General features: G+C 37.7%; 1 protein-coding gene across 4 annotated transcripts in view; it reads right to left on the bottom strand.

The window, feature by feature from the left end:
- Positions 1-914: 914 nt before the first annotated feature.
- Positions 915-12,975, bottom strand: part of Zdhhc21 (zinc finger DHHC-type palmitoyltransferase 21) — a 56,494-nt gene continuing 44,433 nt past the window's right edge. For all 4 annotated transcript variants that reach the window (XM_052715223.1, XM_052715226.1, XM_052715225.1 and 1 more), the window contains 2 exons: positions 9,374-9,417; positions 915-8,828 (listed from right to left, as the gene is read on the bottom strand). In XM_052715223.1, coding sequence (XP_052571183.1) covers positions 8,696-8,828; positions 9,374-9,417 — 177 coding nt within the window. In that variant the 3' untranslated portion in view covers positions 915-8,695. The remainder of the gene's footprint in view (positions 8,829-9,373; positions 9,418-12,975) is intronic.

The following is a 12,975-nucleotide window of genomic DNA, read 5'->3' as shown; positions in this document are numbered from 1 at the left end:
ATCTTCCTAGCCCCCCCTTAAAATTAGGGTACAGTAAATATCAATAAAGATAACATGTTAAAAATGCCAATATCTGCAATAATTTTTATGAATATTGAGGAGGCCTGAGGCTAAAACATGAAAATTATTGTAATGTATCCCCACTGAGCATATGCCACCTAGAATTAGAAAAAAAAAATGTGAAAAGAACCAGGTAGAAGTTTTATAGTATCTGAAATTGTCAGAAGGCAATGAGTGCTTTGGTTCACCAAACAACAAAATTTACAGTCTCATCTACAAGTCATGTTAATACAGAGTATTTATCAAAATTGCTTTTCTGTTAAAAAAAATGTAAGGATATCAAAGGATAAAAGTTATTCATTCTTTTATCCCCAGGGCAACCTGACAGGTCACCTGTGTGGCCCTGACCCATTGGTGCTCAGCTCATTCTCACTAATACACTGTGTTCACAGCAAGCAGTGTCTTGAGGCTTGGAGGCTCGTCCATAAAAGCCCTTAAAGTCTGTATAAAGTAATGTCCTAAGCACATTCTGTAACTCCAAACCTCAGATGTAAAGCGGCATCTAGACTAAAACTACAGTTGACTGTGTGCAAGACAAGTATTTCCGTCAAACAGCACCTACCATAATGCAGCCACACTGCACAGCTGAATGGAGCAGTCTGATCTCTAGACGAGTTAATCTGCCTACCTAGGACTTCTGACACTGGAGTCCACTATGTCCAGCTCGTTCTTCCTGATTATGAAATGAGTTCTGTGACTGTGGTAGAAGAACAGCCAAGGGCCACTAACTTTAAATATTCATTTAAATGGCACAACGTGTTGGAAGGGAGGATTCTTAAAACATGGTAGTTCTAAAATCCAGAATTTGGGTAGATTTTAATAAATAAGGAGGTAAGGGGATAAAAACACTCCAATGTTTTTCAAAAATATTTATTTAAAAATAAGATTTCTAAAAATACAGTACATAGTACATCTCAAGAGAAGTAAAAATTCCACAATTTAAATTAAAAGCAATTTGCAAAGAAAATAGAACATTACATGAATAAAACAAATCACTAAAATAAATTAAGAGCAATGTTGTTCTTAAGGTAGATACACAGTTCGTCTTCCCTCCAAGAACCAGTGTGGACTTCTCATGTAGACAAATGAGGGTATCCCATGGTTCCCACCTCTCAGCATCCTCCCTCTCCTCGAAGCACTCTCGCTTCTCTTACGCACCCTCCTCCTCCTCCTCATTACACTCGGATGTTAGTGAAGATTTTCTTAGGGTAAGACAAAGCAAAACAGCAGACGAGGCAGGCAATCGCCCGCGGACTCCCCCACACTACAGCTGCATGAGCAGCACACGGCAAGCTTCCAGACAGGGTCTTCCTAGACACCTACAGGAGTACCATTACTAAAGACAGGGTCTTCCTAGACAGCTACAGGAATACCATTACTAAAGACAGGGTCTTCCTAGACACCTACAGGAATACCATTACTAAAACTCAGGAAGGGTCTTTCATTAGGAATATGTGAGAATTGGGGCTGACATCAAATTTTAGGAGTCTCAAAATGACACAGGTGTTGGGTGGTGATTGCACTTGCCAGAGTGTGCTCATCTATCATGGTCCACGAACTCTGTTTTCCCAAGAGCCTCTTCTGTCCTTGGGCTCACAACCCATTGATTTAAATACCTCTGATTGGGGTGGAATTTCTTCCTTTTTTACCTTCAGTTGATTTTTTCTATCTATATTAATTTTTTCTTTGCTTTTTAATAATCACACCAAGACACAGAAAGCAGTGGTAAATTTGTTCCTATCTACAACTTGGGAAACATTACTACATTCTGCCTTTTGAACAATGGACAAGCAGTAGGATTCTTAAGAGTCAATCCAGTGGCGACACAACTCACAAGGGACACAGTGCCACCCTCCCCACCCAGGCCCTGCTTCCTCTCTTATCTGCTCATCTAGACATACTTCATGCACATGAGTTCATCACCTCTCAAGTTTTAGACTTGATTCTTTTTTCCATTCGGAATTCACTGCCAAACCACATACTGGATCAACATTAAGGAGATACAGACTGAAGCCGATGGAAACAACACAGCATTGTCAGTGAGACTGTCGACTTTCCCAGCCGCCTGCTCTGTCACTTCCTGGCCTGAGTTGTTGTCAGTCACTCAGCTTCAGTTTTAAGGAGACAATGATGAGTGTCTGTAGAGTTTCTGGGGAAGAACAGGGACACCAATCACATGCAGCAGTATTACCCCAGACAAGTCCATCCGTAGGACTGTGTTCTGCCAGTCATGTGAAATGAATCACTAAAAAAATTCGTTTGTAAAACAATCTCACTCTAACTTCCACGTAAGCAGCAGCATCCAGACTGCTTCTGTTATAAAGCTCAACTTCTGTTAGGATGTTTGCTCAAGTCAAGGTACTTTTGCATTTCCTATTGGGAAAGTGTGTATATGACTTATATTTTTTAAAGTGTCCTTTAATTTCATCTTATTTTCAAACACAGGCAAATAGCTATACCATTCTTTAAGTCATTAAGGATTATATCCACATAGAGAGAAATGCTAAATGCTTGACTTGTAATTAAAAATGGACCATTATTTGTCCTTTCTTTCAGCATTTGTGTCTAATAGAATGCTTTGCTTATAGAAATAATGTTTTTCTTCTCTGCCAAAGTGAAACCAAGGGGAAAAGTGATTCGAGAATTTTAGTAGCTTCAGCTATTAAAAGACCTTATAAAGTAGCCACACTATATTAAAATACAAAATTAAAACCCACACCATTCTGCATAACAGAATAAAAACTAAGTCTAAATAACAATCATTTTCAACTGACTCTGCCAAGCTAGCACACAGAGAAAGAAAGTTCCATCAGCTGTTCACTTCTTCAGACATAGATGTGAGAAGCTAACTTCCAGCCAACCAAAAAGAAAATTAACTCTTTGGTTCAAGAATTAAGACTGTAACTCAAAGCTAAAGTGAATAGCACCAGGATGTTTTAGTTGCTCAGGTTGTAAAACACAAGCTTCAGGCACCAGTAGGTTAGAACACCATCCATCCACACTGGCTCGGACACAAAGCTCACAGTACGCACACAATCTTCCCTCTTAACGGACAGCCTACAAACGATCAGACACCGTGCTGAGTGAAAAGGGCAAGCAAAGCTACAAAAGGAGATGGCCTGGTTATGGCAGTTTGGGCTACATCTTTACATATAAAGCTTCTGAGATGAAAAATATGTTATATGTGTGTAATTAGTTAATTATACAGTTGAGCAAGTGTGGGAAGCACTACCAGCACACACACGAGGTAATGAATTAAAAATGCCAACAGAAACAAAGACCTCCAGGGTCTTAAGAACAGCAGAAGACCCCAATCTTTAAAGTGTAAACCATCCTTCATACCTCAACTGTTGATTTTCTCTGGTGACTCAGTGTTCTTTTTTGCCCTAAGAGACTGCTAAAATAGGTTCCTGTTTTCTCAAACTTCGGGCAACCTATGATTTCTCCTCTGTATTACACAGCTGCACTTCCATGTTATTTTTAACATGTGCATGTTAAAAACGATGCAGGTTAACATATCCTACACAATTCTCTAAAATTAAAAACCATCTCTCAAGAGCATCTGGCCAGCTGAAGAGAAAGACCAATTAAGTGGAGATGAAATAAGTCAGAGCAGATGCTTTCCAGAACCAAAGACTCTTACAGTAAACAGTGCTAGCCGGGGACCAGGAGATGGCAAGGGGAGTCTCTGATATCCCAGTCCCAGGCCTAGTCAACTCTTTTGCAGAGAGGCTGATTATTCATGTCCATTCAGCCTTCTCTCTATCTTACTAATGTTCCTACTTTCTTTATCCAATTTTTGGCTATTTGCTGCTCATTGGTACCTGAACTCTAGGGTATGCGAGGAGGAAAAACAACAATATAGTAAAAGATATGATAATGGCATCAGTAATACCAACGACTCAAGAATGTTAAGCATTAAGCCAAACATAGCAGCATATGACTGTAACCCTAGAACTTGGGAGGCAAAGGTAGGAGGATTCTGAGTTCAAAGCCAGTGAAACACTGTCTTCAAATAATAATAATAATTTGTTTCAAATTATCACTAGCAGATAATATTGCCACATCTAAAGAACTGATAAAAATGTTATTTGGTTTTAACAAAATGGCTTTTAAAAATAAATTTTGTTTTTAAAAAAAGCAGAAAGACAAGGGAAGTGAGAAAAGTCACTTCTTGAAGTTAAACCATCACAAAGGCAGCATAAATGCTAAATATTGGTTCCTCTGGTCAATGACAATACTGGTATAAAATACTTCAAGTAAACAGCTTCTATCTTTCCCCACATCTGCTATAGAGTACTGTAGAATCTAAGAACAGCTAAACATAACTATCCTAAAATCTGTATTTGTAGATAAATTCTGAGCATGGTACCTACAACAAGAGGCAACAGATGTGGGTACTGAATCATATACTCACTCATTAGTTAACTATATGGTCAATAATACTAGCAAGTAGAACACACTAAGTTTATAGGACTTACTATCTACATTTGCCAATACTTGTAATTTTCAAAGCATTAATAGAGGTGGATGAAAGTCTAATGTTTTAACTATTAGTAAATTACATAATGTTTGTAATAAATTCCCAATATATCTATGTAGTAGAGTTCATGTCAAAATTTACATAATGAACTTCTATAGTTTAGTGAACTGTAGCTAGGTTATCGGACACATGACATACAAGAGCACTAACTAGCCAGAGAACAGACAGTCTAGACAAAAATCAGCAAATGTGAATGAATATTAGTGCCATATTAAGCCACTGCAAGACAGGTTGTGATTTTTAGCAATACATGTAAGAACATTCAAACTACCTATGATCTAACATAGGAAACTACGTGGCTTTCATCTAAATTCATTGGTACTTCCTGTTGAGAAGTGTGCTCATAATTTGGATCTTTGTGATTAGTGTTTAGAATTAACACATCCTTTACACAAAACAGTTACCTGTTTGGAAGTAACTTGAAGTCGATTAAGACTGGTTAGAATGAGCTACCATCCTTACTGGAGCCACCTCTCCACATTAGTGAGATGTTCTAGTGTTAGTGGAGATGGCTGCCTCACTTCCTCTACATCTCTCCCTTTCTCCTCCTGGGCTTGAACCAGGGCCTCTTGTGTATGTCACTGAGGTACATCCAGCCCCTACTTTATTACTATTAAGTAAACTCTCTTCCGGAACAGAGTTACTATGTTAGCTACAATTGTAAATGGCTCTTTTATGTTAACTAAAATATTTTAAAACAATTTTTAAACAAAATAGTGTTTTTATTTTCATGTAACATCAGCTAGCTTAGTAATTTGAAACAAGTCTGGTTACAAAGTACCAAGACTCTTTAATAGATCACTTAATGTTTAGGAGACTCGGAACTAAGTCCATTGTTGCCTACATTAAACTTATCTAATTAAAGTTTTAAAAATTGTGTGTGTGTGAGAGAGAGCGCACGAGCACACAAGCATGATGCTGGGGAGGGAGCCTGTGTGCCAAGGCATGTGCACAGAGGTCAGAGAACAACTCTGTGGAGTCAGGTTTGGTTTTTGTTTTGTTTTTTCTTACCTTCACCTTTAAATGGGTTCTGGAAACAATCTGGTCACCAGTCTTGCACAGCAAATGCCTTTCTGTGCTGAGCCACCTTGCAGGCCCAACCCTAATTGTTTACCAAGTGTAACTGCAGCCTAGTAATAAAATTTAACTCCAGAAGCCCAAGAAATGATTCTGCTAATGGAAAAATATCATTTAACACATATTTTGCTAAACTTAAATGGGAAACTTATAAATAAATACTTCAACATAATATACAGACTGAAAGGCAATCTCACTGCTAGTTGCTTTCCAGCACGCCACACATGCAGTCATTCCCAGGGCTATTCAGAGTGACGAGGGAGGCAACTATGGAATCTACAGGTTTAACTGACTGAGAAGGTTTCTTAAAAAGCAAAGAAAAAATAGTATTATTAATCAATTATTAATTATTTTAAGGCAATTGAGTCTGTGTATGTGTGAGACCATTCCAAAACTGAACTGAAAAATTAAATGTATTTTTTAGATATTCAGTAAAACACACTGGATAACATGGTTGCCACAGCAATTGTAATAAATGTTTTGTTCTGTAATAAAATAGTAATTTTAAAGTAAGTCTTCATAATGATAACAAATTAAATTACCAAAATAAGGTTTAAAGTAAAATATGAAATAGCTTATCCTAATCTAAATTTGTGATTGACAGTAAAGTGTACAAGAATACACATACATGAAGCCAAGCAATTTACCTAGAAGGAGCATCACCAACAGTAACACATTCATTTTCAATTTTCATAAAATTTTACACTTTTCTACATATATTCCCATAAGTGTGTACCTCTGACATGTTCACAAATTGGAGATACAACCCACTAATGGGACAGTGAAAGCCTAGAGCCAGTATAATTACATCAATTAGCCAAAAGAGGGCGCAGAAAGAACATAGGAGCTTAATCCCTAGGAAATGGCCAATAGGCATTTCTCCAGGAATCTAACAGTGATTACAAACCCCTCGTGGGGTTAGACATACATTTGACAATACTGCATAAGTATATATAGATATACTGCAATATAGATTATGTAAATACATTGACAGTAGCATTTCTGTAGCTCAAACTAGTGCATTAGTTTGTAGTCCAATGACTCAAAGAAACTGTGGAGAGGATCAGGACCCGGGAGAGTAAAGACAAAGGGAAGAGAATGTGCCTTAGAAGTGGTAAACCTAAGAAAACCATACCCACAAATCCTCAGCATGGGAAAGAGACCATTCCCATTACCTTGTGTCAGAGCTACTGCTACTCCAGAATATAAGCAAGTCTACAAAGCTCCATACCAGGCCTTTATTTGGCTCTGCTATGGATGCTCCAGGTCTTATGTGAATAGAATATATACAGCTGAAGGCATCAACTTGTATCTCCCTACATTATATATACACCACTTCCTTTTAGAATCTGTCATCAGCCAATTTAGTCAATCAGCTTGCACAAAATCCAACCCCTTTTCTTAAAATAAACATACTAATTTTATGTTTCCTAACCTTTATAAATGTTTCTTATATTAAACTTACTAAATGTCTTAGCACCAATAAATATTTTCATCTGCCACTTCTAAGACTTTAAATAATAAACATAATTAGAACATGAAAATATGGCATTAATATTTCTGAAAAGAGCTTATTCTATTACTTCAGAATATTTTATAAGACATTTACAGTATCTGAAAGAACTAGCCACAGTACAGCTGACTGGCTAACAATAATAATCTCTGTCTCAGCATTTCCCAGCTATGATTCTGTACTTTACAACGACCTTAAGAAAAGTATGTATATGGTTCAGGAGTAGTAGGTTTCTTCACTATTATTTTCAGGGGAAAGATCACTAGCACACACACTTTTCAAACATATGGATTTGCAGTGTTCTAAATGAAAAAATTAAATTATACAAAATGTCTTCAAATACAAAAAGGCTCCATGTCAAGGACCATCACTACCATGGACCATTCTTCTTTAAGATAATTTCCTGGCATCAGTTATTAATACAAGGTCTCTAGAGTGATGTAAATCATAACTGGGCAATGGAAATTCAATTTCAACCTGGGTGATTACTGATATATAAAGTTAATGACCTACTTTTAAAGTTTGATCTGAGTTGACCAGTATCTATTATATAATATATAAACCATCAATGTGTATAGTGAGATATACTGGCAGGTAAGTAAAAATATACATACTTTAAAACACAGTATTCCTTTGTATACTGTGTATTACACACCATCCAGTTATATTAGCATTTTAAAACATCTGCATTCTGATATAACTGCACTTGAAGAAGTAACTGGAATTATTGCAAACTTCCTATTCTTTTCAGTCTTTAGAATCTTAGGGCAAAATAGGAATATATGCTTGACTGGTCACTAATTTTTCCTGGGGCAAACATTCTATAACAATCACTGATCGCAGCGGAAAGGACAGCTAAGTTCTCCTTTATAATAAGGTAGCAGTTGGGGCATTACTCGTGTACCTTACTTCGCTTCTGATGAGCAGGAAAGAAGGCAGGCTCAGAGGGCTGCTCCTCGGCCAGCACTGCCCTTGGTTGTTCACCCTACACTGCATGTTAAAACCTGCTGCACTAGAAAAGGACGTAGTGAAAAGAATTTTAACATATTCAAAAAAGAAAATTTACACATAAGAAAGTGTACCAAGTTTTGTAAACCTGAAGAATTAAATTCAAATTTGGTTAGTACTGCTTAAAGGTAAACATTAAACATCTCAAATTTCCTATAAATTAAAATTTAAGATACTGTGAGTACTGAAGGAAATTTATGTACAATTATTTCATCCGAATCACTGCCTTTTGAGTTTAGTAACAAAAGCATTTAAAGAAATCCTAGTGGAAGGCTAATTTGAAAGTAAACATGCTTTTAAAACTTAAATATAGATCTTGTATTAGTCCCACAACAGGATCAAGATCACTATTAAAATAAAGCCTGGGGCACATTATGATGCCTAAGATTGGTGGGTGGATTTTAATTGACTTGAAGACTGTCATAGTTCTATTCTCATAAAACCTGTAACGCATTTCCAGCATGGAGGACCCATCTGTGCCCACCATCCATCTGTTAGACGTGATTGGCAAAGTGGTAGGGAACGCGCAGTGGTTGCCTCTGCCTGAAAGGAATGAACCACAGGATCTTCCAACGAGTGCCAAAAACCTCTGAGAAGGTCTGCTGCCATGGCTTCCGGGGCCGCGATCTACAGAAGACAGCATTATTAGTGAGAGACAGCACTCCCATGGTGCACTTCAGTCAGCTGAAACAATACAGGTTGGCTGGGGATCCATTACTGGACTCTGATGCATTGTGTCCCAGCATTACAAATACAGCTTTTCTTTCAATGTGGCATGCAGCTGAACTTCAGCTCTAGATAGCAGATATTGTATCTGCGTCGTCAATCAACCCAGGGTAACTCTGGAAGCAGAGGAGGAGCTCAGCATAACAGAATGTGTGTCAACAACACAGTAGCAAATCTCTTTTGATGTACTTTCGGGACAAATAATTTAACTTACTTCTGAGAGACAGGAAACAAGAGTGATCAGTACTTATTGTATTTAAAAACTCTGATGGCTGAAAGACCCCTACTGTAAGACTGGGATACGCCTGTCTAGCTTGGGCCTCAGACAGGGCACCAAGAAAAAGTCATTATTATATTAGTTTCCTACTATTAACATATGCACACAATTCTCAAAGGTTCTAAGTTGTTTTTATTTTAAGTAAGATCACTATAGACTTCATACTTACATTTCTTCACAACAGTTTGACATCTTTTCAATAGATGTTGTATCCTATTAAAAATAGAAAAATTATATTCAGATGTAACAAATTTATCAATACTTCTGTTTTATGGAATATTTAAGCCTATTCAGAAAATATTCTAAAGATTTAACAAGTTTCTATGTCTACATATATCCTGGAGTCCCCTTGGAGAAATAAAATCAACATTACATCATGTCAAAAAACTACTGAACTACAGAAGTGTCAAACACCTCTACAAGAACCATTTCATTCAATTATAACCTCTGAGGACACCTGATTTCTTAGTAATTCTTTTAAAAGCCTAGTTATTTCCACTCAACTCAACTGTCTGCAAATAAACATTAAAAATAAATGAATATCAAATGATACATAAAAATCATCAATGAATACAGAACTACCAGGATGCAAAGAGTACTAGTGACGATGGGCTTTACAGACTTCTATAAATAACAAAATTCCATAGGGCAATCTATAAATTGATCATGTTACAACATTTTAGTATGAAAATTAAAGGTAGTTGATTAATATGCCTTCATTAAAATAAAACATTTCTTTTTTTTCCAACAAACAAACCAAATCTTTACAGCAATACACTCTCTTCTGGGTGTCTGAACAAGGATGTAATGCAGGTACAGAAAGAAAGCACTTCAGCCGAAGACAGTTTCTGAAAATGCTGATGCGATCTGTAATAACAGTGGACCTATCAACTATACTGACAAACTGTTACGATATCCAAATACCCAACAAATAAATTGTACAACCTTATATTTAGGTAAAAATTAAGAGTGTAAGCACACTTTAAAGCAATACAAAGGAAATATTCTTCAAATGTGCAAAAACATTAAATTTTTGCCTTCTCCCTTGCCTTGACCTTACTAACTTGCTCACATGACGGCAGACAGTGGAGAATAACAATATTAATCAGAACTACTCATAGAAATACAGAACTTCCTTTAGTGGTGCTAGTCCACAGCCCTTTACATTTAGGCATGCTAGATGAGCACCGGTGATGACAAACTGTCAGATATGATGAACGAGCAAGCTAGCCTCTAGAAAGGAGAAGTAAATCTGGGTCTAGGAGACTAGGAACAAACAGTTCATTTACAGTTTCCTGAAGATTTACAAAAAGAGGGCAGATTTACTACATGTTCTATATACATCAACCTTTTTTATTATGCCTTGAAATTGATGGTATTTGAAAATCCTGTTGAAAATAAGCTTCTTTTTATTGTGTTATATAACTTCCTCTCAAAACAATTATTTATTCTAAACACAAACACAGCCTACAAATATATAAGAACATTTCGTAAGAATTTAGAGGAAAGCTGGACTTGAGGTTCACATCTATAAAGGAAGTGGGTAAGGTCATTTTAATAATGTCTGAGGGTGGAGACGTAACATGAGACTGCAGAGGGAAAGAGAGAGCGAGCACTCACCACATGCTAGCTCTAGAGCCGTGGTTCTTAACCTCCCTAATGCTGTGACCCTTTAATGCAGTTCCTCATGTTGTGGGGACCCTAACCATGAAATTATTTTTGTTGCTACTTCAGAACTGTAATTTTGCTACTGTTATGAATCATAATATAAATATCTGATATAGAGGATATTGGATATGTGACTCCTGGGAAAGGGATCATGACCCACATGTTGAGAACTTTCTTTAAAGGCATGTGAATGCCTGAAATACAGCCACTGACAACACCTTTACGCCTGAAAGCTATGTGAGGACAGGAAGGCAGGGTCTGTCTACTGTCACCATTAATCCTGGGGACAACTTTTACTGCACAGAATCTATACTGAGTAATTTACTTGTGGTCCTGAAGAGAATCAACTTTAAAGACCCCAAATTCAGCTTTCATATATAGAAACCGTTTGAAGGAGTCAGACAACTTTCTAGAACACACTTCAGGAAATAGACAGTATTCCTCTTTAAACCACCAGGAGTAGATAGCTGCTCTCTTAGAGGATGAGATGTTTACTCTGTTATAAAGAGGAGTTGGGAGGCTGCCCAAATCAAGCCACTGTGTTCTCTAGAATGACAAGTGCTCACCACTCTCTACCTCTGCATCCAGAACACTGTTAACACAAACAGCAGAAGTCTGCAGCTGCACACGGGAGCCGTGAGCTCTCACTCTGGGAGGAGCAAGCAGGAGTCAGTCCGACCTCACCACTTATAGGCAGGCCGGATGCTCAAGACAGACTCTGTCACTACAGGAAAATGCAAACCATGCAAACTGCTAAACCTAGCCTACTCTGTTTTGTTTTACAAGGTGGGATTTTTTTTAAGCATAATGAAAATACTCGACCCTTTTAGCGGCACTAGGGAGGACCAACAAGACCAATGCTACAGAGGAATACAATACAACATACAGCTTCAGCTAGCTAGCAGATAACCATTCTTTCAGGAATGTGAAAGTCACACAGTTACTGGGTGTTGCTACAATTAGTTCTGAGAAATGTTTATGCCTGGAATGATCTAATGATCAAAATGTCTAATACTTCAATCGGCCTGTATAACTAAGCAATATAAAAGAATGCCTCACTATTTTAAAAACTGGAGTTTTGCATTTAAACCCAGCAAGATTTTCAGAGACAGGTATTATCTTCCCTAGTCTCTCTTTCAATACTTTGTCTTTTCTTAATGGCTAATCTTGGCATAAGAAGGGATCTTTCAGATTCAGTGTAAAATTATGTTTGAAGGTAAGACTGGATCATGCCTGGAATGGAGAGAAAAAAGTTTCTTAGCAGAAGGGAGAAACAGATTTATTGGGAAATTAGAATAGGGTATAGCACAAAAAGCAAGAATATATCACCATCGGTTTCTTAGTTAACAGGTTAACAGGGCCAAGAGCCCGGCCCTGAGCACAGAAGGCTGACAGCTGCTCTTCTTTGAGTTCGTTCATTCTCACCAAGCACCACCACTTGGACACATAGGTGTTCTGTGGGGAAAAGGATGTATGGGAGAGAGGCCTTCTACACACTGAACAACAGATAAAGAATAAACAGTCCATCTGGTTCCAATAACTACCTTCAGAGATACAAGAGTCCTTGTCTTTGGGCCTATTTAACTCTAGAAGCAGCTTCCAAAAGGAGTTTCTTAGCATACCAAACACCAAGACCTGATGAAAGTAAAGGTGGCCGTCAGAGAGGGACCCCTGAAGACAGCTCCATATCGCATCCACAATCACCTGAACTCAGTCCTCACTGTAGGTCTCCGCGGCCATCAAGCCTCTCTGCTGCACATAGTTACCTAACTTATGACTCTATGCTGACTTAATGTAGCCTTGGAAACACTTTTCAGGAAGGATTTTTTGTAGCTCAAGATCATGGACCTGCTGTCTCTGCGTTCTCCTAATTTTAAGAGCTTCACTTGATTGTTTACTAGTATATAAATAGCAGTACATTTAATCTTTATGATTTTATTTTTATTTATGTGCTGTGTGTGTATGGTGGGGATGCGGAGGTACGCACTTGAATGAAGGTGTTCATGGAGGCCAGAAGGGGGTGTCAGATCCCCCAGGGCTGGAGTTACAGGCGCTTATGAGCCATCCAATGCAAGTGCTCGTACCAAATCTGAAATCTCTGTA

This window comes from Peromyscus californicus, unplaced genomic scaffold (genome assembly GCF_007827085.1).
Source record: "Peromyscus californicus insignis strain IS unplaced genomic scaffold, ASM782708v3 Scaffold_5__1_contigs__length_169319896, whole genome shotgun sequence".
In the NCBI taxonomy this organism is placed as follows: Eukaryota; Metazoa; Chordata; class Mammalia; order Rodentia; family Cricetidae; genus Peromyscus; species Peromyscus californicus.
The sequence above is the reverse complement of the archived record's forward strand: the minus strand, read 5'-3'. Positions and strand labels throughout refer to the sequence as shown.